Here is a 22809-nt window from a genome sequence, read left to right as displayed (position 1 = left end):
ATATCTACTTGTTTTAGAATGACTTCCCTGGTTGCTCAGATGGTAAAGCGTCTGCTTACAATGTGGAAGACCTGGGTTCAATCCCTGGGTTGGGAAGATCCCCTGGAGAAGGAAATGGCAACCCACTCCAGTACTCTTGCCTGGAAAATCCCATGGATGGAGGAAGCTGGTAGGTTCCTATCAGGCTCCGCCATCCATGGGATTTTCCAGGCAAGAATACTGGAGTGGGCTGCCATTTCTTTCTCCAGCGGACCTTCCCAAGTCAGGGATCGAACCCAAGTCTCCTGCATTGCAGACAAGACGCTTTACTGTCTGACCAGATCCCTTAAAGCTTCGTTTAAAAATTGTTTTTTCTTTTTGTTGTTCTGATTAGGTGGTTTCCAATATTTTATTTTCCAAGTTGCTTATGCAATCTTCTGTATTACTTAATCTGCTGGCAATTCTTTCTAGTGAAATTTTCATTTCAATTATTGTATTCTTCAGCTCTGATTGGCTTTTATGTTTTCTAGTTCTTTGCTGAAGTTCTCACTGGGTTCCTCTATTCTTTTCCTGAGTTTGTGAGCATTTTTATTACTATTGTTTTAAACTCTTTATCTAGTAAATTACTATCTCTGTTTCACTAGGGGTACTTTTGTGTGTGGGGAAGTTATTCTTTTGTCTGGTGTATACTTATTTGTCTTCTCACTTTTTGTTTCTATAAAGTTACGTGAAACAGTCACCTATCCCAGGCTTAAAGGCACATCCTCGTAAGGGAGCATCCCTGTGCAATCTGCATGCACCCAGGTTTTGTTGAGAGACCTGGACCTGACATGAGCAGTAACTGTGTCTTCATCTGGGGTGCATGGGAAGCTGTCACCTTAGCAGGACATAGAACTGGAATAGGAATGGTTAGAAGTGGAGCCAGATGTGAGCTGGGGCCTCTCCCAGGCTTAGGGCAGGCCCACAAGCAAACGGGTTAGAGCTGTAAATCTGAGCTAGTGCCTCTTCTCTCCAGTGTGATGGTGGTCTCTCCTTTGGCCAGAGGCATGGCTGAGGCCCAAGAGACTGGAACCTCAAATCTGAGCTAACTCAACTTCTCCCTGGTACAGTGGTTATTTGTACACGGTTGGGAGCAGTGCTGGAGCAGGCAAGGCTGGAGCAGCAACCCAGTGCAGGTTGGGATGTGTGCTGGAGCAGTCCTGGCAGGGCAACCCCAGACCATGAGGTGTTTTCAATCCATTGCTTCTGCACTGGGACTGGAAGCAGGTGAGTCTGTGGCATGCTCTTCAAGTCTGGAGTCTCGGTTTCTATAGCTCTCTGATAGGCCCTACTGGTTTTCAAACCAAGCAGGCTTGTATTCTTGGTGCTGGACCTCAGGGTTAGGATGCCAAATACAGTAAACCCCTTGTTTCTTAGGTACCGGGAGCCGCCACAGGAGATCCCAGCCATGACAAAGTTCATGTGGAAGAGAACTGTTAAGCAAGGCTTCAGAACTCAAGGGGCTCCCTAGGCTTTCTCAAGCATCTACCCCAAAACCAGAATCTGTCTGTTTTACTATTTCATGACTTTCACCAACTCCTCTGACATTAACAGGGGGCTAACCCTGACCACCTTTCTCTGGAGAAAATCAACTTAGGGCTACAGCTAGTAAGTCTCCTGGACATGAGAGGAATATTTCAAATCAAACCCCCTCTGTTAGCATTCTAGCTTGCTCGGCAGGTATATCCAGACTCTTAGAGCTACGCATGTGATTATTTACAGCCTCCCAACTGTGAAAGGCACGGAAAGCCTAAAACATAGAGCCTTTGAAAGAGTTAAAAGTTATTGGAGTAGTGCTAGTGCTGATGTAGGATTTCATTATTGGGCTAATGCTTGTTGCTAAGTTCCCATATCTCTTATCCACTGTGCACCTGGAAATGCATTAGTTAACATAGTGAGAATGCTAGAAAAACAAGTGTAGCCTTGAATTTAACCATATCAGACTTTTGAGCTAATTGGTTCTTTCTTGTAACTCACTGCACCTTTGCTCTGTGAAAAACATAACTCTGTTTGGCATTTTCTGAGGCTGACATAGATTAGAAATATAAAGAAAAAACACTTTGAGGGAAAATAAGTTTTCAGGTTGAGCAGCCTTTATCAAAAGAGGGTCATAAAATGTTCACAGGCCTCCAAGGCCAGAAGATAGTGTACACAACATCATTTGTGGGAAAGGTATGCAGAAAAATCCTGGTTTCGACAAGGGCAAAACTGCTGGAATGTTTGGGCTGACTCTGTATGATCTTGCATCTTTCATTTCCCTCTATGCATAAGGCAAGGTGTAAAAGTACCTTTTGAAAAATAAAGCTTTTGGGCCTCGCTCATCAAAACAGCTTAGTCACCCCGTGTTTTTTCTTCTTTCTTTCTCTCTCTCTCTCCCTCTCCTTCTCTTTTTCAGGCTGATCCCTTGGAGCATAGAGGCTCCCTGCGTTCACTTATCTGCCTGGGTTTCTAAGATCTGAACGGGAAGACGACGTTCTGCGTCTTCACTCCCTCGGGAGACCGGGAGGGCACCTGTGGCCTCCATGAACAGGGCAAACTTCTTGTCTTGAAGTTTTATTGGTTCTCTATGTAAACCAAGGAACATCAGCCTCTTTCTCTCCTCTATTTTCTTATCTACAACATTCTTTCCTTATCTATCTCTTTCTAAATCAATCGTGGACACAGTTCCTCCTTCAGGTTTCCCTGGATCCTGCAGGGGCTGGTCCCCAGCGTTTAGGGATGATGCACAAGACTGTATCCCCCTCCTCTTCTGGGTCACCCACTAGGTGTGTGGATCCTGATTAGATTGCTTCTCCTTCCTTCCTCCCAGACTCCAAATGTTCCCTCCTTTAATAACCTTGGTTGTTGTAGAAGAGCCTTTCTGATAGTCTTCAGACTGTTCTCAGAAAGTACTCAATAAGTAGTTGTAGTTTTGATATGTTTGTTCTGGGAGGTGAGCTCAAGGTCCACCTACTTCACCATCTTAATCCCATACAATCAAATATTTAAAAATTTAAACTTCTTTCTCTTTCCTAACACTGAATTAAAGTTAAAGTTCTTATGAATTCAGCTTGATTATATTTCTTTGACTTACCCTTACCCCTTACATCCACCACTTTTCGTCCCCACTGCCCCAAGCTCAAGATGCCCTTTAGAGTCTAGAGCTCTGTAACAAAGAAATATTTTACAGTGATTTTGTTGTTTTTCTTAAAAAAAAAAAAAAAGTTGAAGGCAATATAGGAGTAGTGGAAAGAGTATATTCTCTGGAACCAAAAAGATAATTTGGAATTTTAGCTTGATTTATTAACGACTGACTATGAATAATGTAGTTATTTCTCTGCTGCTACTGCTAAGTTGCTTCAGTCGTGTCCGACTCTGTGCGACCCCATAGACAGCAGCCCATCAGGCTCCCCATCCCTGGGATTCTCCAGGCAAGAACACTGGAGTGGAGTGCCATTGCCTTCTCCAGTTATTTCTCTGAGCTTCAGTTTATTTCTTTGTAAAATAGATGTAACCACTAACAGGTTTGTTTGTAAGGATACTGAAACCTGAAGAAATATCATAAGTATTCACTGCATAGTATCCATTATACTATTATAATTGTGTTTAATTCATACATACCTCATATGCTGTAAGTATTTAAAATTAAACTTGAAATAGACTAAAATATAAATTGTATCATAGTCTTGTATATCCAAAATTTGTCAGGTTCTCCTGAATCTTTTTAGGTATAAGCTAATTTTGTAGAACTTCAATCCACACTCTATCTGAATTTTAATGAAAGCAATAGTCTTTTTACTACTATTACTTTATATAAGTTAAGCCTAGTTGACATGCAGCGAACTTATGCAATAAGCCAGAAAGTAGACCCAATTTCTTTTCTCTTAATCAAGCAACACTTCTTTCTTCACAAACTTTAAAACTCCCCAAACAGGTTTCAAAGCAATGTGTTCACCATGGCATGAACCCGGTGATAAGAGTTCTTACCACACAATGCACTTACTTGTCCCATGTGATAAAAGTTGCTCTCTGTGTTGAAATGCCAAGACCAACAATTTGATTCATTTCTATTCCTGCAGCTAAAAATAAAGATAGATAAACACATTTAAAAGCCTAGGAAGTTTATCTTTATAATATTATCATATGGAAAAGAAATTACTTAATATAATCTATGAGAAAAGCAACTTGGCTCAGCATTTTAATAACACAATCGGAGCTAATAAATAAAACATTACTAGGATGATTTTGTAGTATTTTTTTTTACTTAAAGAGAAAAGAAGTTATAATCTAATAATAATAAAATGGACTTTTTGCTTTAAAAATTAGAAAGAAACAAACACCACTTAAAGTAAGTTAGATGGTATTTTCTTCTTGATAACATTAAAAATTAGGATCTTCATTTAAGCAACGATCAGCTATAACAGAAGCTGGCTGATGGCAACAAAAGAAACCCTCATGAAAAGTAGCATAAATACTGAAGCACAGATCTTATTTACTACACAAACTCATGCTAGGATGCAAATAGAAACATGGATTTTGCAAAGTCCAGATTTCTTGAAATACAGCAGCTCACATGTTTCTGTGACATTCTTTTAAAAAAGCAGTTTGTCCCACTGAACAAATTAGGGACAGCTTCAATTTGAGCTGTGCTCAATTTAAGGACGAAATACCACCTCCTGTACAGTACTCCTTCCTAGCCTGATCATAAAGAAATAACTAGACAATCCTCGTCTTTTAAACGGATCTGTACTTTTGAAAACTGTCAGTGACATGAGGTACTTGGTCTGTATTAAAGGCGAGTAGACTGACTACTAAAGGCAATGCCTCAACTTTGTTGGATTCTGGATTGAAAAAAAAATTATTCAAGACTCAGGTGAGAGGGGAATACTGAGGATCAAGTATTAGAAAATATCACTGGGTTTTAATGTTAAATTTCCGGTGTGATGTTTACATATGAGAATACACCTTATCTTTGGAGATAATGCTTAAGTATTTAAAGATGACAGGTTATTACATCATAATCAACTCTCACCTCGGGCAGCTAATTTGAGTCTAGGAGAAAGCACACTGGCATTCTTCTGACTTTTTAAAAATAGGTTTTGAAATACTTCAAACCAGAAAAGTTAGAAGCAATTCAGTCAGAGAAATGAATGAAAGACCTTTTTGAAATTATAAGTCCTCTTTCGTCACGTTCTTAAAGAAGGCTGTACTGAGACTGTTCTTAAAGAGCTAAGATTCCAGACCCTGGCTGCAGCCAAGAGAACACTTGCCCTAAGAGGTCGCACAGGAAAAAAACAAAACAAAAACTTATTTTACAATAAAGCTAACGCAGCTGTAAACTCCAGAGAGCAGGAACTGAGCGTTGTAACTTTGTTTACAACCCTCCGGTATTTTGTACAAAACAGGAAATAGAACGGGCACCGGCTACAACCTGGAATAAATACTAAGGTGAAGCCTTTAATACTGCAGCTCAAAAAGACTTCAAGCAGAGGAGAGAGTTGCTGCTACCCTCCTTTGACAAAGTGGGTTCACTACAAACCACAAATGTCCTTCCTCCCCAAACTACTGGGAAACTGTGACTCCAATAAAATATTGTATGTATAATTTAGGAAACCCATAAAATTCTTATTATATACAAAATACATGTTACCATCTCTACTTTTATAAATCCAATTACCTTTGACAGATTCTTTTATTACAGCAACAAACTGAAGCCAGAGAACATCAGGATCAATTTCAACCCAGCCAGCCTGAGGATAAAGACTTTCTACCTATTAAGGAAAACAGAAAATTTAGTAAAAACAAATCAGAACAAGTCAATAGCATATAGGCCTTAAGGGTACCAGTTAAAATAATTAAAAACAAGATTTTATTTATTACCTAATTCATTTTTATTGTTAAGGTGGAAAAAATATGAAATAAAAAGGATGATACACCAAAATAGCAGTTTTATTCAGTTCATGAAATTTACAGAAGATTTTATCTTTATTTCCCAGGCTTTCTACAATGAAAATGCATTATTTCTGTAATTTAAAAAAATGTCAAACTTAAAGGAAAAAAAACAGCTGGACAGGATGCATGGAGCAGCTATTCGTAACCTCCAAAATGTATATGGTGGCAGGCAGACAGGGAAAGAAGATAAGAATCAGAATACCACCAAAGTGGTAGTGAGTTTCCCATTTTCCTTCTGGTATCACCTGGCCTAGACTCAAGGCAGCCTGAACACCCAGAAGCAGGTACCAAGGTGCACTAGAAAAGCCAGGAGAACACTTGTTAACACTCAAAGGAACAGAACGAATCTCTCGCTTTTCTTTTTTATCCACCGTCTCCATCCTTTTATATGCTGGCTATCTCACAGTGGCAGCTACAGCAGTATCCACAAGCACCCCAAATACTGAGGGAGGTAAAGCTTCCTCTCTCAGAACAGGTGCTGGAGACCCACCAGGGTAAGGTGATCCCCCTGTGGCTTTTTCCTCTTTATGTCCTTCTGATGCCCAGCCTTGGATGTGGGCATAGAAAGTGCCCTGCAGAAGGGGGTAGTGAAAGGTCCAGCTTCAGGTAAGAGGACCCAAACAAGGAGGCTCAAAAAGTCAAAAAGTCCCAGGAAGCTCTAAGAGAGGGAAGAGCTTGGGAAAGCTCCTCCAGAAAGACGTGGATGCACTCCCAGGCTCTCCTGGAAGCGGCACATGCATGAATACACCCCTAGACAGCATTCTGTTGTTGTTTAGTCGCTAAGTGCCCAATTCTTTTGCAACCCCATGGGCTTGTAGCCCAGGGCTTCCCAGGTGGCACTAGGGGTAAAGAACCTGCCTGTCAATGCAGGAGTCTTAAGAGATGCAGGTTCAATCCCTGGGTTGGGAAGAATCCCAGAGGAGGAAATGGCAACCCACCCCAATGTTGCTGCCTGGGAAATCCCATGGACAGGGGAGCCTGGCTGGCTACAGTCCATAGGGTTACAAGAGTCAGAGAGGACTGAAGCAACTTAACACACGTGGACTGTAGCCAGCCAGGGTCCTCTGTCCATGGGGTTTCCCAGGCAGCAACACTGGAATGGGTTGTCATTTCTTTCTCCAGGATCTTCCCGACCCAGAGTTCAAACCTGCGTCTCCTGCATTGGAAGGCAGATTCTTTACCACTGAGCCACCGAGGAAGCCCTCCTAGCCAGCATAGCAAAGATGCCAAAAGCAGAACTTAACTTAAAAAACAAAAAACAAAAAACAGATCACTGCCCAGGTCCTGGGGCTTCCCAGATGGTGCAGCTGGTAAAGAATCTTCCTGCCAATGGAGGGGACACAAGAAATACGGGTTTGATCCCTGGGTGGGGAAGATGGCAACCCACTCCAGTATTCTTGCTTGGAAAATCCCACGGACAAAGGAGCCTGGTGGGCTACAATCCGTGGAGTCGCAAAGTCAGACACAACTGAGCACGCATGCACTCCCAGGTCCCAGACCGATCACTAGGTGGCACATACTGCACAGGACAGATCTAAATAGCAGTTCCAAGATCTTAAAAACAGAATTAACATTGAAATCAAAATCCAAGGAAGGCTGGTCAGACTGTGTAGCCCGAACACAGCTGCATTAACTGCCTTAAAGAAAAATATCAACATTTGTCATAGGCCTTATACAAGACTCAGAGGTTTATAACATGATATTCAAATATCCAGGATACAATCCAAAATTACAAGGAACATTAAGAATCAGAAAAATTTCAGCTCATACAGCAAAAGATAATGGATACCAGTATCAACATAACAGATAATTTTGACAAAGATTTTAAAGCTACTATTATAAAAATGCTCCAAGAAGTAAGGGTGAATTCTTTTGAAACAAATAGGAACATAGAAAGTTTTAGCAAAGAAATAAAAGACAAGGAAAAACAAAAATCTCACCATTTCAAAATTAAAAATACAATAATTAAGTGGGGGAAATGGAGAGATGCTGGTCAAAGGATACAAACTTTCAGATATAAGATGAATAAGGTCTAGGGATTTAATGTACAGTATGGTAACTAGAGTTAATAATAATGTATTATACACTCAAAATTTGCTAAGAGATTAGTTAAGTGTTCTCAACACACACACACACAGATACAAATGATAACCTTGTGAGATGAAGAGTGGTTTAATTAACATTAATTATGTTATTTCATTAACAATGTATATGTATGCCAAAAGATCAATTTGCACACCTAAATACATACAACTTTTGTCAACTTATCTTACTAAAACTGGAAAAAAATTAACTAGAAAAAGAAAATTATTAAAACACATACTGGATCAGCTCCATGGTAGAATGGAGATAACAGAAGAAAGTCAATAAGCTTAAAGATAGATCAACAGAAAGTCTCTAATCTGAACAACAGAAAAAAAAAAAAAAAGAAGAAAACCTCAGGGATCTGTGAGACAGAGAAAATGGTCTAATATTGATGTCAGCAGAGGCCCCAAAGAAGAAAAGAAAGACTTCAGTGCCTAAACAAATTACTTAAGGGAAGTAATAGTGCTAAGAATTCCCGAGCCCAGTAAAAGATTTAAAATCTATATATTCAGGAAGCTTAGAAAATCCCCACCACGATAAGTCCAAAGCAGCTCACAGCCAGGTCCAACATAATTTAAATGCTAAAAACTGAAAGCAAAACAAAACAAAACCGAAAGCAACCAGACAGAATAAATACACAGAATAATAATTCAAATGACTGTGGACTTCTCATCAAAACAAAGGCCAGGAAGAAGTGGCTCAACATTTTTAGAGTGCAAAAAACTTTCATCTACAATTCCATATCAAAATCCTAGGATTTTTAATAGATATAGATATGATCATTCTAAAATTTACATGGAAAGGTGAAAGAACTAAAATAGCCAAAACAATACTGAGAAGAATAAAATTGGAGGAATCACACTACACAATTTGAAGACTTACTCTAAAGCCATAGTAATCAAAATAGTGTAATTATAAAAACAGACAAATAAATCATGGAGCACAAGAGAATCCAGAAGTAGACCCACACGAATATGGCTAGTTTATTTCTGACAAATATACAAGCCAATTCAATGGAGAAAAACAGCTTTTTCAACAAAGTTGGAATAGACATCCATATGCAAAAAAATTAACCTCAGTCTTAAAAAACCTCACTTCTTACACAAAAAACTAACTCAAAATGGATCCCAGATGTAAATGTAAAACTGTAAAATGCTTATAGGAAATCACAGCAAAAAAATCTTCGTGACTTGGGATTAGGTGAAGCGTTCTTAGACATGACACCACAAGTATGATTAATAAAACAAGAAAAATTGATAAAGTGAGCTTCATCAGAATTAAAAATGTGTGCTCTGCGAAAGATATTGTTAACAAAAATGAAAAAGCCAAGTACAGACTAGTTGAAAATATCTGAAAATCGTGTATTCAACACAGGATTTATATCCAGAATATATTTTTTAAAAAAAACAACAGTTAGAAAACAATTCAATTTAAAAAATGGCCAAAAAACTTGAACTAGCACTTTGTCAAAGAGTACATATGGATAGAAAATATGCACATGGAAATATTCAACATCATTGGGTAAATGGAAATCAAAACCACAGTGAGATAACGCTACATCTAAAATTAAAAAAAATACTAACAGTATCAAGTGTTGATGAAAAACAGAACTCACAGACATTGCTGGTGGGAATGCAAAATGATGAGTCACTCTGGAAAAGTTTGGCAATTTCTTGTTAAGTTAAATATTCACTTACCATGTGATGCAACAATCCCACTCCTAGGTATTCATCCCAGAGAAACGAAAACTTACATTCACATTGATATCTGTATACAAATGTTTATAGCTGTTCTATTCAAGATCAACAGAAACAGAAAACAATGCAAATATACTTCAACAGGTGAATGAATGTGGTATCTTCATATAATGGATTACTACTCAGAAATAAAAAGGAATGAATTCCTGATACACACAATATGTATGAATCTCAAAGGCATTACATTGAAAAAACGTCAGTCTCCATAGGTTACTTACTGTATTTTTCCACTTACAAGATATTTTCAGAAGGACAGGAAAAAAAAAAAAAAACCATAGTCATACAAAACAGATCAGTGGTTTTCAGAGATTAGATGTGGGAGGAAAGTGACTATAAACGGCTTGCACAAGGGTTTTTCGGTTACTTCCAACATGTACTAAAACCCACAGAAGTTATTCAGCAAAGAAGTTTCATCTTACTCTGCTAATTTTAAAAATAAGATAGAAAATAATCTTTGGCTTCAGGTTAAAACAATGGCTTGAACATAATTGTTTTATTTCCAATTCCTCTCAAGACTGCCATTAAACTAAAAACATGAGAAAAGGTTTATGCAGACAGACAAGAAGAGAGCAAGGAAGCTCAGAGCAGGTTTTAACAAGTGTCTTTAACACTCTCAGTGAGTGGGTAGGTGGTACAGGGCTAAGTACAGAGGAGACCACCGAACACCTCTCTACCCACTCGGATTATACATCTCTGTTCGACCCCTGGCAGAATCTCAGGGAGAACTCTGAAAATTAGAGATACCTCAGAAGACTGGGATGCCAGATGCTGCTGAACAGAGGGGTGATCCAATCTTTATAAGGATCCTCAAACTCCTTGTCCAGTCAGATCTTCTGCCCCTCCCTAACACAGCAGAAGTTACAAGATTTACTCTCTGGAGGAGCTGAACCAGAGACATTCTTTACTTGCAAATACTAGATACAGCTGAGAAAAGTAAGACATGGTACTGAAAATATGAATGGATAATCAACCAAAGATCGTCATTTAAGGAAAACCTCTAACACATAAGAAAAGGCCAAAATAAACAGAAAAAAAGGAACTGTGAGAAAACACTGACAATGTGGGGAGCATGAGGGTGACACAGAGATGACACAAAAAAGAATCTATACTGTCAATCAATCAATATTATTCCCCAGTGAGCCCACTGGAAATAAACAGGTTTAACAAAGTCTATTCCCCTTCTGTAGGGACTTTCTCGGTGGTAAGTCAATCCTAAAGGAAATCAACCCTGAATATTCATTAGAAGGACTGATGCTCCAATACTTTGGCCATTTGATGCAAAGAGCCGACTCACTGGAAAAGACCCTGATGCTGGGAAAGACTGAGGACAGAAGGAGAAGGTGACGACAGAGGATGAGGTGGTTGGATGGCATCACTGACTTAATGGACACGAATTTGAGCCAACTCCAGGAGATAGTGAAGGACGGGGAAGACTGGCACGCTGCAGTCCATGAAGTCGCAGAGAGTCACACGTGACTTAGTGACCGAACAACAATTCCCCTTCTATCAAATAACATTTCTCTTCTTTCCATGCAAAACTTTCATGACCACAGACTGTATGTAATGATTCAACTGCAATAAATACTTTTGCATCCCAAAAAACTCAACACGGCCATCATCATGTCAAGTCAACAACTTAGAGCTGGCAGAGGCACTCCAGGGTCACGTCCCCCCACTTCACCAACCCAGACAGCTCACCATCACCAAACATGTCACAACAGTTCAGAAGATCAAACTAAAATACAAGATCAAGAATATATTCAAAGCTAAGAAGAAAATGTGTTGATTAAAAACAAAAGACAACAACCTGTTCTTTTTAAGAATGTACAGAGGGAACACAGTATTAGAAAGTCCAGTTTTCCTCGGAGTGGTCTTTCTGTCCTGTTCTTCCAACCAAAATGTTATTATTTTCTCACAATGGCATGATGTTCCAATGGGGAACATGATGAACTTTCTTCACTTTGAAAAACTAAAAATATCAAACATTCACATGTAGGATTTCCAAAGCTCTGAACACTACTCTCATATATAACACCAATATTTAAGAGTTCACAGAAAGATTTTTTTTAACTTATTGGGACTTCCCTAGTGGTCCAGTAGCTAAGACTCTATGCTCCCAATGCAGGGGGCCCAGGTTCGATCTTAGGTCAGGGAACTAGATCCCACATTCTACAACTTAAAAAATATATATCCCGCATATTGCAAGGAAGATTGAGGATCCTCTGTGCTGCAACTAAGAACAGTACAGTCAAATGAATAAAAATAAATATTAAAAAAGAAAGAAAAAATACAACTTATAGAAAAAGGCTACAAACATGGGTCTCTGCTATTAAAAAATGAATACCGTCAGAGGTAAAATTAAAGTCTCCTGAGAGGCCTCATTATTAGCCTTCTCATGTAAAAGTTCCTGTTTGGGATTTCCAGTTTAATGAAAAGACCAATAAAGCCTATTTTGTTCATATCTCTAAAGAGTGATCTCTTCAGTTTTTCTTTCTCAAGCTATTTTTTGGCTGCTGCGGCTGCTAAGTCACTTCAGTCGTGTCCGACTCTGTGCGACCCCATAGACGGCAGCCCACCAGGCTCCACCGTCCCTGGGATTCTCCAGGCCAGAACACTAGAGTGGGTTGCCATTTCCGTCTTCAATGCATGAAAGTGAAACGTGAAAGTGAAGTCGCTCGGCCAGGTTGGACTCTTCACGACCCCATGGACTGCAGCCTACCAGGCTCTTCTGTCCATGGGATTTTCAATCAAAATCTATGCTAAGTGTGGCTTTCTATTATATATTCTTTCCAACATAATTTAGCAGAGGTGTGACTTTCATTTGAGAAAACAAATACAAGTTCTGTGTCTAATCCATAGAGTCCCATGAAGGAAACTGATTTCCTAATATTTTCCTAATATGACTAAATGTAATTCAATTATTTATTCTGTACCCAAGAAATAATAAACTAGGTGCTAAGAAGCTGGATTTAGAAAAGGCTGAGGAACCAGAGATCAAATTCCCAACATCTGTTGGATCATAGAAAAAGCAGGAGAATTCCAGAAAAAAACCTACTTTTGCTTTACTGACTACGCCAAAGCCTTTGACTGTGTGGGTCACAACAAACTGTGGATAATTCTGAAAGAGATGGGAATACCAGACCACCTGACCTGCCTCCTGAGAAATCTGTATACAGGTCAAGAACCAACAGTTGGAACCAGGCATGGAACAAGAGACTGGTTCCAAATTGGGAAAGGAGTACATCAAGGCTGTATATTGTCACCCTGCTTATTTAACTTATATGCAGAGTACATCATGAGGAATGCTGGGCTGGAGGAAGCACAAGTTGGAATCAAGATTGCCGGGAGAAATATCAATAACCTCAGACACGCAGGTGACAACCACCCTTATGGCAGAAAGTGAAAAAGAACTAAAGAGCCTATAGATGAAATTGAGAGAGGAGATTGAAAAAGCTGGCTTAAAACTCAACATTCAAAAAACTAAGATTATGGCATCTGGTCCCATCACTTCATGGCAAACAGATGAGGAAACAATGGAAACAGTGACAGACTTTCTTCTCTTGGGTTTCAAAATCACTACAGATGATGACTGTAGCCATGAAATTAAAACATGCTTGCTCCTCAGAAGAAAAGCTATGATCAACTTAGACAGCATATTAAAACGCAGAGATATTACTTTGCCGACAAAGGTCCATCTAGTCAAAGCTATGGTTTTTCCAGTAGTCATGTATGGATGTGATAGTTGGACCATAAAGAAAACTCAGCGCTGAAGAATTGATGCTTTTGAACTGTGGTGTTGGAGAAGACTCTTGAGAGTCCCTTGGCCTGCACGGAGATCAAACCAGTCAATCCTAAAGAAAATCAGTTCTGAATATTCATTGGAAGGACTGATGCAGAAGCTGAAACTCCAATACCTCTGGCCACCTGATGTGAAGAACTGACTCACTGGAAAAGACCTTGATGCTAGGAAAGATTGAAGGCAGGAGGAGAAGGGGACGGCAGAGGATGAGATGGTTGGATGGCCTCACCAACTCGATGGACCTGAGTTTGAGCAAGCTCCCGGAGTGTGTGATGGACAGAGAAGCGTGGTGTGCAGCAGTCCATTGTGTGCAAAGAGTTGGACACGACTGAGCAACTGAATTGAAGAAGCCATGTAGGTCAAGAAGACCATTTTTCCCCAAAAAATCAAGATATCTGAAGCTAAGGACCAGTGCTGTTGGTTTTTTTCTGATTTCTAATTCATTGTAGACCAGCAATTTTTAAGACATAATTAAAACAACTTTCTAGGGAAAAAATGACATACAAAGTAAAATCCCAAATGTTTTACTACAGTCAACAAATATAAAATGACTTTGCCAAACTGCTACACCAATTTCTAAATCTTAGCTTCTCTTTCAATCCCCGCAGACTGTGAACCACGCTTTCAGAAGTGCTGATGCAAACTCCTATCAGTTTGAGAGGCATTGCTTTCTACTCCTTAATTTAAGATACAATGCTTCATCCTCGAAGGGCAAGGAATTTTTGTATTTTTATCTACTTACATACCTTTCCAGACACCTTCACCAGTTTTGAGTCTGGGCAGACCATTCTAGTCTCCTGCTACTTAACAGCAATCTTGGTTCATCTTTGAGACTCTTACCTCATTTCTAAAAAAAAATAATGATTTCTCCCAAATTATACAGCAACTATGAAATTTGTTATCTTCTTACAATTTTTGTATCCCTTTGGTTCTAAACACTTCAACTCCTTTAAAAAAAAAAATCACTGCTTAAATCAAAAGTACTTTGTGTCTAGAATTATAAGGGAGACTGTGAAAAGTATCTTTGTGTTCTGATAAAGACTCATAAAGAGATAAGCAGTACATAGTCGCTGAAGGAGAAAATCTACCTTTCATCTGTCCTTTCAGGTGGGGTTAGGGGTGGGGTATGTGGTGGAGAGGTGGGCAGTGTTCATGCACAGGTGAACAGGTCTCTGTTCTGGTCCTAAAACCAGAATGAGGAAGTCCTCAAACAAACAAACAAAAAATGCTCAAAGCATTCTTTCAGCTGGACCTGCTCCTGGGCAATCCCTGCGGGTAAAAAACACTTCTAAGGGGATGGGAAGAGGTGTAGGAACCAAGCAAATGAGGGAGTCCAGTGCTGCTGGGAATGGATTAGGTAACTAACAGCTTCCCTACGGTGAAATTACTAACATAAATATGTTGAGGGTCTTCCCGGGTGGGCCACTGGTTAAGAGTCCATGCTCCCAATGCTAGGGGCCTGGTTGGGTAACTAGATATTGCATGCTGCAAGTAAGACTTGGCACAGCCAAATAAACTTTTTTTTTTTTAAGATGTTGGTATTGGAAAGAAGAGTAAATAAAAATATCATATGGAATTCATATTATTTTTTGTTTGCTGGCAACTATAAGAAATCAACACTTCATGGAAACAAGATCAGACGAATACCAACCTGTTAGTTGCCTCACTAGTAACAACTAATGACTTGGGAGGTTTCTCAAACCAGAAAAAGATAGTTTCATGAACAAGATGGAAAGGAGAAAGGTAATGACAACACAGCCTTCAAAACTTGTGCAATACTTATATTCCTGGAAATCAGTTGCTCTGCACTTTGAGAAGCAGTTCATGATAACAACTGAACGACAAACATAAAGTTAAATTCCATTAAGTCTTAAAAATCTCAAATGTAAATAAAGACAGGGTTGGAGGTCTATCAAGGAAGCGCAAGAAAAACCAAGCAAATCAAAAAGCACCCTCTGGCTGGATTCTCGTAGCCAGCCCGGCCCTGCCCTGCCTTTCACCGCAGTCCCACCCAGGTAAGGCCAGAGAGCCGAATCCTCAGGTGAGCGGAAGCGAGTGAGTGATCGGAGGTCACAATCCGAGCCCCTAATGTCTTCAGCCAGGACCTAAAGAGCGCGCAGATTTCAGGCTGGCCCGGGGACGGAATGCGGGGATCTGGCCGGTCCAGGCGCGCCGCTCAGGACCGAGGGCCCGCGGTGCCGCAGGTGGCCGGGTCTAGGCCAGATAGGCGGTCCAGCCCTCTCGACCCCCAGCGACCAGATCCCGGGCGCCCTGCGCGACCTAGACCCGCTGCCCCGACGCCCGCTCCCCGGTCACCTTCTGCACGCTGGAGCCACAGATCCGTGCCGCGCGGTCATAGACGTGGCAGCGAATCATCGAGCTGCCTACGTCCACTCCCAGCACGAAGCCTGCGCGCCGCGAGTCCGGCGCGCTCTGCTCCGGGACCGTAGACTGTTCTGACATCCCGACCCGCACGCCTCTCTCCCGTAGCCGCCAGCCGAGCGGACGCGCTCTAAACTCTCGCACCTCAGGGGCCGAGCGCGCCCCGCCAGGCCGCCGCCCCCGGCCCGCCCCTCCGCGAGATCCGGCAGCGACCCCGCCCCTGCCGCGGGCCCCGCCCCGACGCCGTGACGTCACGGCTGCGCAATGACTTTTTGCAAGAGAGCCCGCGGGCCCCGCGGCCGCGCTGGGAGTGTAGAGGTGAGCGGGAAGGTGGTGGGTCCCTGGAGTCCGGGCCATCCGGCTCCGCCCCGTTTTCCAAACACCAGCCTCTCTCAAAGTTACCTTGGCCGGTAATTTTAATGATTTCCCTCCTAACTCTTAAGCGCCCTGCGACCGTGCCCGCATTTCTTTTAACTGGTTACATATTATGAATCTATTAAGAAAAAGAGTAACCTGAAAAGAAAAAAAATTCGGCCGAAGGTATTTATTCATAAACTGAAAGTTTCTCCCCAGGACTTATCTCCCCAGAAAACCTGGTCAGGTTTGCTAAATGAAATAACGCTCTAGAATTTCCCCAGCCCTCTGGTGGGGCAAAAGGGACAAAGTGCTGGGTGGCTGTTATTACCATTAACCTCCACCCCCCAGTGACTGCTTTTTCAGGAGTCTGAAAGTCCCTCGGGAGGTCCTTTACCTTTCACTCGGGCTTTAAGGGTGTGGGCTCTTTCACGCATGGGACAGGAAGGAGGCCTGTGGAAAGTTCGAGTTTCCTGCAGCTCTGGTCACCAGCCTGGAACCCAGAGGGATTCCCAGGTGGCAGTCCAGCTCCCAGATCCATATCTGTGGACAGTGAGGAAGTGTTCACGTCTTCTTCAGCTACTTTTCCACCAACACTACAAAAAACCCAGTGCCTGAACATATTCAATATCTTTTGGTAAAATTATGAAAGTAATATGGATATGTGCTCTTGGTGAAAAAGTTTTAACAGTGTAACTGCTGCTAAGTCGCTTCAGTCGTGTCCGACTCTCTGCGACCCCAGAGATGGCAGCCTACCAGGCTCTTCTGTCCCTGGGATTCTCCAGGCAAGAACACCAGAGTGGGTTGCCATTTCCTTCTCCAACGCGTGAGAGTGAAAAGTGAAAGTGAAGTTGCTCAGTCGACTCGGACTTCGCGATCCCATGGACTGCAGCCCACCAGGCTCCTCCATCCATGGGATTTTCCAAGCAAGAATTCTGGAGTGGGGTGCCATTGCCTTCTCCGTTAACAGTGTAGAGTGGTATATTAATTAAAAAGCAAAAGATACTCGTTTTGAACCAAACAGTTCTTTTGACCAGCTTGTCATGTTAACCCACTTGCTTTCAGCCCATTTGACCAAGTTGGGGTCTTTGGCCATATTACTTGCAACTTGGAACAAGCACCTGGAAGAGTATGGTTTGGGTTTTGTCTTTGTACCCTGTTCTTGTCTAGAAAGGAGAAAGCTTTGTCGTTCAGTCAAGTCCGACCCATTGCAACCCATGGACTGTAGCCCACCAGGCTCCTCTGTTCATGGGATTTTCCAAGCAAGAATACTTAAGTGGGTTGCCATTTCCTCTTCCAGAAACCCTGTTCCTGCCTAATAGTACTGATTTGTTCCAAATGGTCCTGGAGCTGCTTTCACCAGTGGTGGCCATTTGGTGAGTCATCTACTATGTTAATCCCCATATTGTAATTTGAAATAAATGACTAATGGGTCATGGAGTCTGGCCGGAGTTCTATTAGAAACAGAACTAATAGGATAGAGATTGAGACATACTTTAAGGAACTGGCTCACATGCTTCTGAGGACTGGCCAAAAGTCCTGGAACTCTTTAGGGCAGGCTGAAAGGCTAGAACTTCAGAGAAGAGTTGATGTTACAATTTGAGTCTAAAGTCTGCTGACACATAGGCGGGAAACTCAGGCGGTTTTCCTACCTTGCAGTTTGAAGGATAATTCTTTGGGAATGCTCAGTTTTTGCTCTTAAGGCCTTCAACTAATTGGACGAGACCAACCAACATCATGAAGGGTCATTTGCTTTACTCAAAGTTTATTGATTTATGTTTGTTGATTTATATTTATTTTTGGCTGCGCTGGGTCTTCACTGCTGTGCAGTCTTTATCTAGTCGCAGCGGGCAGGGTCTACTCTAGTTGCAGTGTGTGGACTTCTCGTTGCGGTGGCTTCTTTTGTTGTGGATCACAGGGCTTCCCCGGTGGCTCAGACAGTGAAGGATCTGTCTGCAATGCGGGAGACCTGGATTCGATCCCTGGCTTGGGAAGATCCCCTGGAGAAGGAAATGGCTACCCACTCCAGTTTTCTAGCCTGGAGATTTCCATGGACAGAGGAGCCTGGCAGGCTACCGTCTGTGGGGTGGCAGAGCTGGACACGACTGAGTGATCTTTCACTCGCTTCAGGGGCCCTAGGGGGCGCAGGCTTCAGTAGTCGAGGTTCCCAGGCTCGAGAGCTCAGGCTCAGTAGTTGTGCTGCACGGACTTCGCTGCTCCACAGCATGTGGGATCTTCCCAGACCAGGGGTCGAAGCTGTGTCTCCTGCATTGGCAGGTCGATTCTTTATCACCCAGCCACCAGGGAAGCCCTCAGAATTCATTGATTTAAATGTTAATCACCTCTAAAAAATATCTGACATCTAGGTTGATGCTTGTCCAAACAATTGGGCACCCACACAGTGTGCCCACTAGCCTGGTCTAGTTGATACATGAAGTTAACCATCACAGATACCCTTTCACAAGAGAAAGCTGTTTTGTATTCCCTGATATGAATATTTAGTATATTTCTCAAAGTGATCATGCTTGGGCTTCTTGGACACCTACACTTTACTGTGTGATCATTTTTATACATTCACATCAAACATCTTGAGTATTATCAAAGAATCACAGACTATGAAAATAGGGGGACGCATATGTGATCTTAGAAACATGGTTTCTGGGAAGCTACTGCTTTTCTAGGAAGCCGTGGTGGGGGGGGTGGTGCGGGGGGCGGCGTGTGATGCACAGGAGAGAAGAGAAAAGAACTGGCAGTCCCAAGACCATTTGCTGATCTAGCCTAGTTAGAGCTGAGAGTGGGAGAGGAGAGAGCTCGGCTTCAAAAGGGGCGAACTCTGATACCTTCAGAAGATGACAGTAGTGAAAAGTGCATATATCTTCCATGTGGCAAGGGCTCCTCTGTCTGAGTTTAAAGGCCATAGCGTCTGCGGTGAGGCCAGCTGTGCTGGTAGTGGTCGCTGGGATGGCTCTTTACGCCTGGATGAGGAACGCTGAAAGACCATGCCCTAAGAGGTCCTAGGTTGACCACAGGTAAAAATGAACAAGAACCCTAAAATGTACTGAAAGGAATCCTCTCCCAGCCCCCTGCAGACTGGAGAGTCCACCTTCCTAGGGTCAGGAATTCTTTGAAGCAACATTTTATCTTTGGGGTTTGAACAAAATCAACTTGTGGGCAAAAAAAATCAATTTGTTGAACACAGACACACAAAATAGGAGGCTTAGAAACCACTTAGTCTTATGTTTCTTAATCTGTTTCTGATCTTGAACAACTTAAAAAAAATTTTTTTTAATATTTATTTATTTGGCTGCACCAGATCTTAGTTGCAGCATGAGGATCTTTAGTTGCTTCATGAGGAATCTCCTTCCCCCACCAGGAACTGAACCTGGGTCCCCTGCATTGGGAGCTTGAAATCTTAGCCACTGGACCACCAGGGAAGTCCCTTGAACAACTTCAAGACCCTGGTCAATGCTGTCTTCTCAAGAACTTGTTTATATACATAATACTTGGCATGTGGTTTCAGGCAGGTGTGGGATAAACTAAACATGAAGATCTCAGATTAAAAATCCAGAGCCAGTTCCCTAATCTGGACAGACCATTGCATAGGAGAGGCCTAGGGGAACAAAGAGATGCTGTATTCCTTCCAAGTTCCTTGTTCTCTGCTGTATGTTCTAACCCTGCTCTGTCCTCAGGAAAAGGAGCAAGTGGCTAGAGGGCTCAGAAACTCTGAAAGTCCCTTTGCTAGTGGATTGGTGTATTGTTCTTCATTAACTGCACGGAGTGACATATGGAATCTTAGTTCCCCGACCAGGGATGGAACCCATCCCCCTGCATTGGGAGCTTGGAATCTTAGCCACTGGACTGCCAGGGAAGCCCCTTGGTCCATTGTTCTTGATTCATAGAGTTGCTCTGAGCTCAATCACATAGTGGTCTGCATCTGACTCGGTTGCTGCTCTGCTCCGTTCTGGACTCAGGCCCCAGAGGTGGCCACTAAGGCTTTCTTCCAGGCTCATTCCCAGCCACTGTCTCTCCTTACACTTCCTCTGGCGACAGGCCCAGAATTAAAACTTGTAGAAGCCTCCCACACTCTTGAGAAACGCGGATTCATTCCTCGGGGCTGGACCAGAAAGTCTGTGAGGCCACCATTCCCTGCCACTCCCTGAAGGGAAATAAATGGGGCTTCAGGGCTTCATGGACACCGCCCCCCACCCCGACCCCACCACCACCACCCAATGCCCTTCTGCCTCCAAGAAACCTGGTCACTGTCCCTCCCTCCTTGGGTGACCAACTGCCCCTATTTGCCTGGTCTGAGGGGTTTCTTGAAACAGAACTTTTGATGCTAAAACCAGAACAGTTCTCCTCACTACTCAGAGACTCTTGGGGTCCACAGGTGACTTCCTTTGGGATCCTGGTTACTTCACACTTAGGTGTCAGCCACTGCTTTTAGACAGTGAGTACCCTGAGCACAGAAACAGGCCCTTAGTCTTTTCCCCTCCAAGACACACGAAGTAACTGCTGAATGAGTAAGTGAGCAAACAATATTTGCAAGTCCTTATCAGACCTTACCTTCTGCCTGATGTGGCCACAAGACGCAGAGGGCAGTGCGACCTTCCTAACGTCTGCGCTTCATCTGGGCATGTTGTCATCTGATCGCAGATGTAGCCCTTCTCATGTGGAGGGGGGTCTGGAGCTGCCAGCCCTGAGCCTGGCATCTGGAACACCGGAACTGAGCTCCAGAACCCCATGCGAGACTCCTTTCTCTTCACTCTCGTTCATGAGCTCAGTCTAACTTGGGTTGGGCTCCTGCCTCAGTACCTTCGCTCATGACTGTGTATGCAGTCCTGGCTGCAACACCTCTATAGGACACAGGTAGACTTGGGTGGTATGGCTTCGTGTTCCCCACTTTGCAGAGGCCACTGCCAAGGCCCTGAGCACAGCCCTAGCAGGCTGTTCCGTGTCCTGTGCTTTATGGCATCTGAAAAAGTGGATTCTTTTTGTATTATTTTCTTAAACGGGGCCCTCCAAATTGTATAAGCTTCAATTCCCAGAGAACCATAATCCTCCCACCAGGGGGGAAATGGGGGAAGGGAGGGATAAATTGGGAGATTGAGACTAACATATACACACTGCTATGTATACAGATAGCTAATAAGGACCTACTGTATAGCCCAGGGAACTCTACCCGATGCTCTGTAATGACCTATATATGGCAAAAGAATCCAAAAAAGAGTGGATATATGTATAGGCATACCTGATTCACGTTACTGTACACTCGAACCCAATATTGTAAAACAGCATTACTGTACACTCAAAACTAACACAATATTGTAAAACAACTATACTCCAATAAAAATTATTAAAAAATGCCATAATCCTCCTCACCTTTGCAGAGCCCTCAAAGCCTGGACACCCTCATCTGGACCCCCAGGTGATCTGGAACGCTGCCTGCACACACTCTGACTACCACAGTCCCCAGTTCACCATTCGGAAATCCCTGAATACTGACATCAGCAAGGATGAAGGCTGTCCACCCTGAACGGTCTACTCAGAGCTAGCTTCCTCCATCTGGGCCAACTTACGATCCAGCCCCTGACAATTCTCCCCATTGTTCTGCTGAGGTCCTTGCTTGCCTGCTTTTTAAGCCCATTCACTCCTCAAAGCAGTCAAACTGGAAGTGGGGGTGGTGGTGGGGAAATCCAGAAATTTAAGTTCTCAGGCTAGATGTTCATCAAGACCTGAAAATAAAAGAGGACTTTGGGTCAGACCAAAATCTAGGGGAGAACTGGAAACTGAAATTGAAAAACTATACCAGAAAACACAGGCTAAAGGAAGATAACTTTTAAATAAAGGAAAGCTTAGTTCCTTGGTTCCTAGCAAACAAAGCGTAAAGGGAAACCTGAATTTCCTATCTGTGCAGAGAGAAAGGAGTCATGTGAGTAACAGTTGTGTCAGTCACTATGACCTTACATGTACAATCCTGAACTAATTCTCTCCAGAACCCAGGGAGGCACACTGTGCTGTTACTGTGGGGGAAAACCAGCCCCTCAAGGCTGCACAGCTAGTTCGTAAAGAGAGCAGGCTTCTTCCCCATACAGTGGGCCTTCAGAGAGCCTGAAACATCAGCTTGTTTCCAGAAGTAAACAAGAACATATCCTGCCACCTGATAGTTGTACAAACTCCATGGCATAGTTGCCACCATGTGGAAGATGTCTCCTATCCTGAGCAGAGGGAGCTGAAAAGGTCCGTGGCATGTCTGGACCTTGCGGGCGCCCTGGTGAAAACAGTGGCCTCTATATGACTGAGCTGCTGGGAGCCTCAGAAAAGATTGCCATCTAATCTCTGGGAAACCAGTCACACCTGCCACACCTGTCCAGGTATCTGCCCTTCTCCATGCCCTTCTGAGGCATTCAGTAAAAGAAACATGAGCTGACCCATTCATCCGTGTCTTAAATTCTTCCCTCCTGAAAGGGATTAAGTGTCAGGAAA

The 22809-nt window shown here is 42.7% G+C and overlaps 1 protein-coding gene across 1 annotated transcript in view; it reads right to left on the bottom strand.

Annotated features, from left to right (window-relative positions):
* Window positions 1–16069, bottom strand: part of GK5 (glycerol kinase 5) — a 76024-nt gene extending 59955 nt beyond the window's left edge. Inside the window, exons 1-3 of the mRNA XM_068975444.1 lie at window positions 15907–16069; window positions 5675–5768; window positions 4001–4076 (exon numbers count right to left, since the gene is read on the bottom strand). Of these exons, the coding sequence (XP_068831545.1) occupies window positions 4001–4076; window positions 5675–5768; window positions 15907–16053 (317 nt within the window). The 5' untranslated portion in view covers window positions 16054–16069. The remainder of the gene's footprint in view (window positions 1–4000; window positions 4077–5674; window positions 5769–15906) is intronic.
* Window positions 16070–22809: the final 6740 nt, after the last annotated feature.

Source organism: Capricornis sumatraensis, chromosome 1, assembly GCF_032405125.1.
Source record: "Capricornis sumatraensis isolate serow.1 chromosome 1, serow.2, whole genome shotgun sequence".
Classification (NCBI taxonomy): Eukaryota; Metazoa; Chordata; class Mammalia; order Artiodactyla; family Bovidae; genus Capricornis; species Capricornis sumatraensis.
Note: the sequence above shows the minus strand (reverse complement) of the source record. Positions and strands in the feature narration are given on the sequence as shown.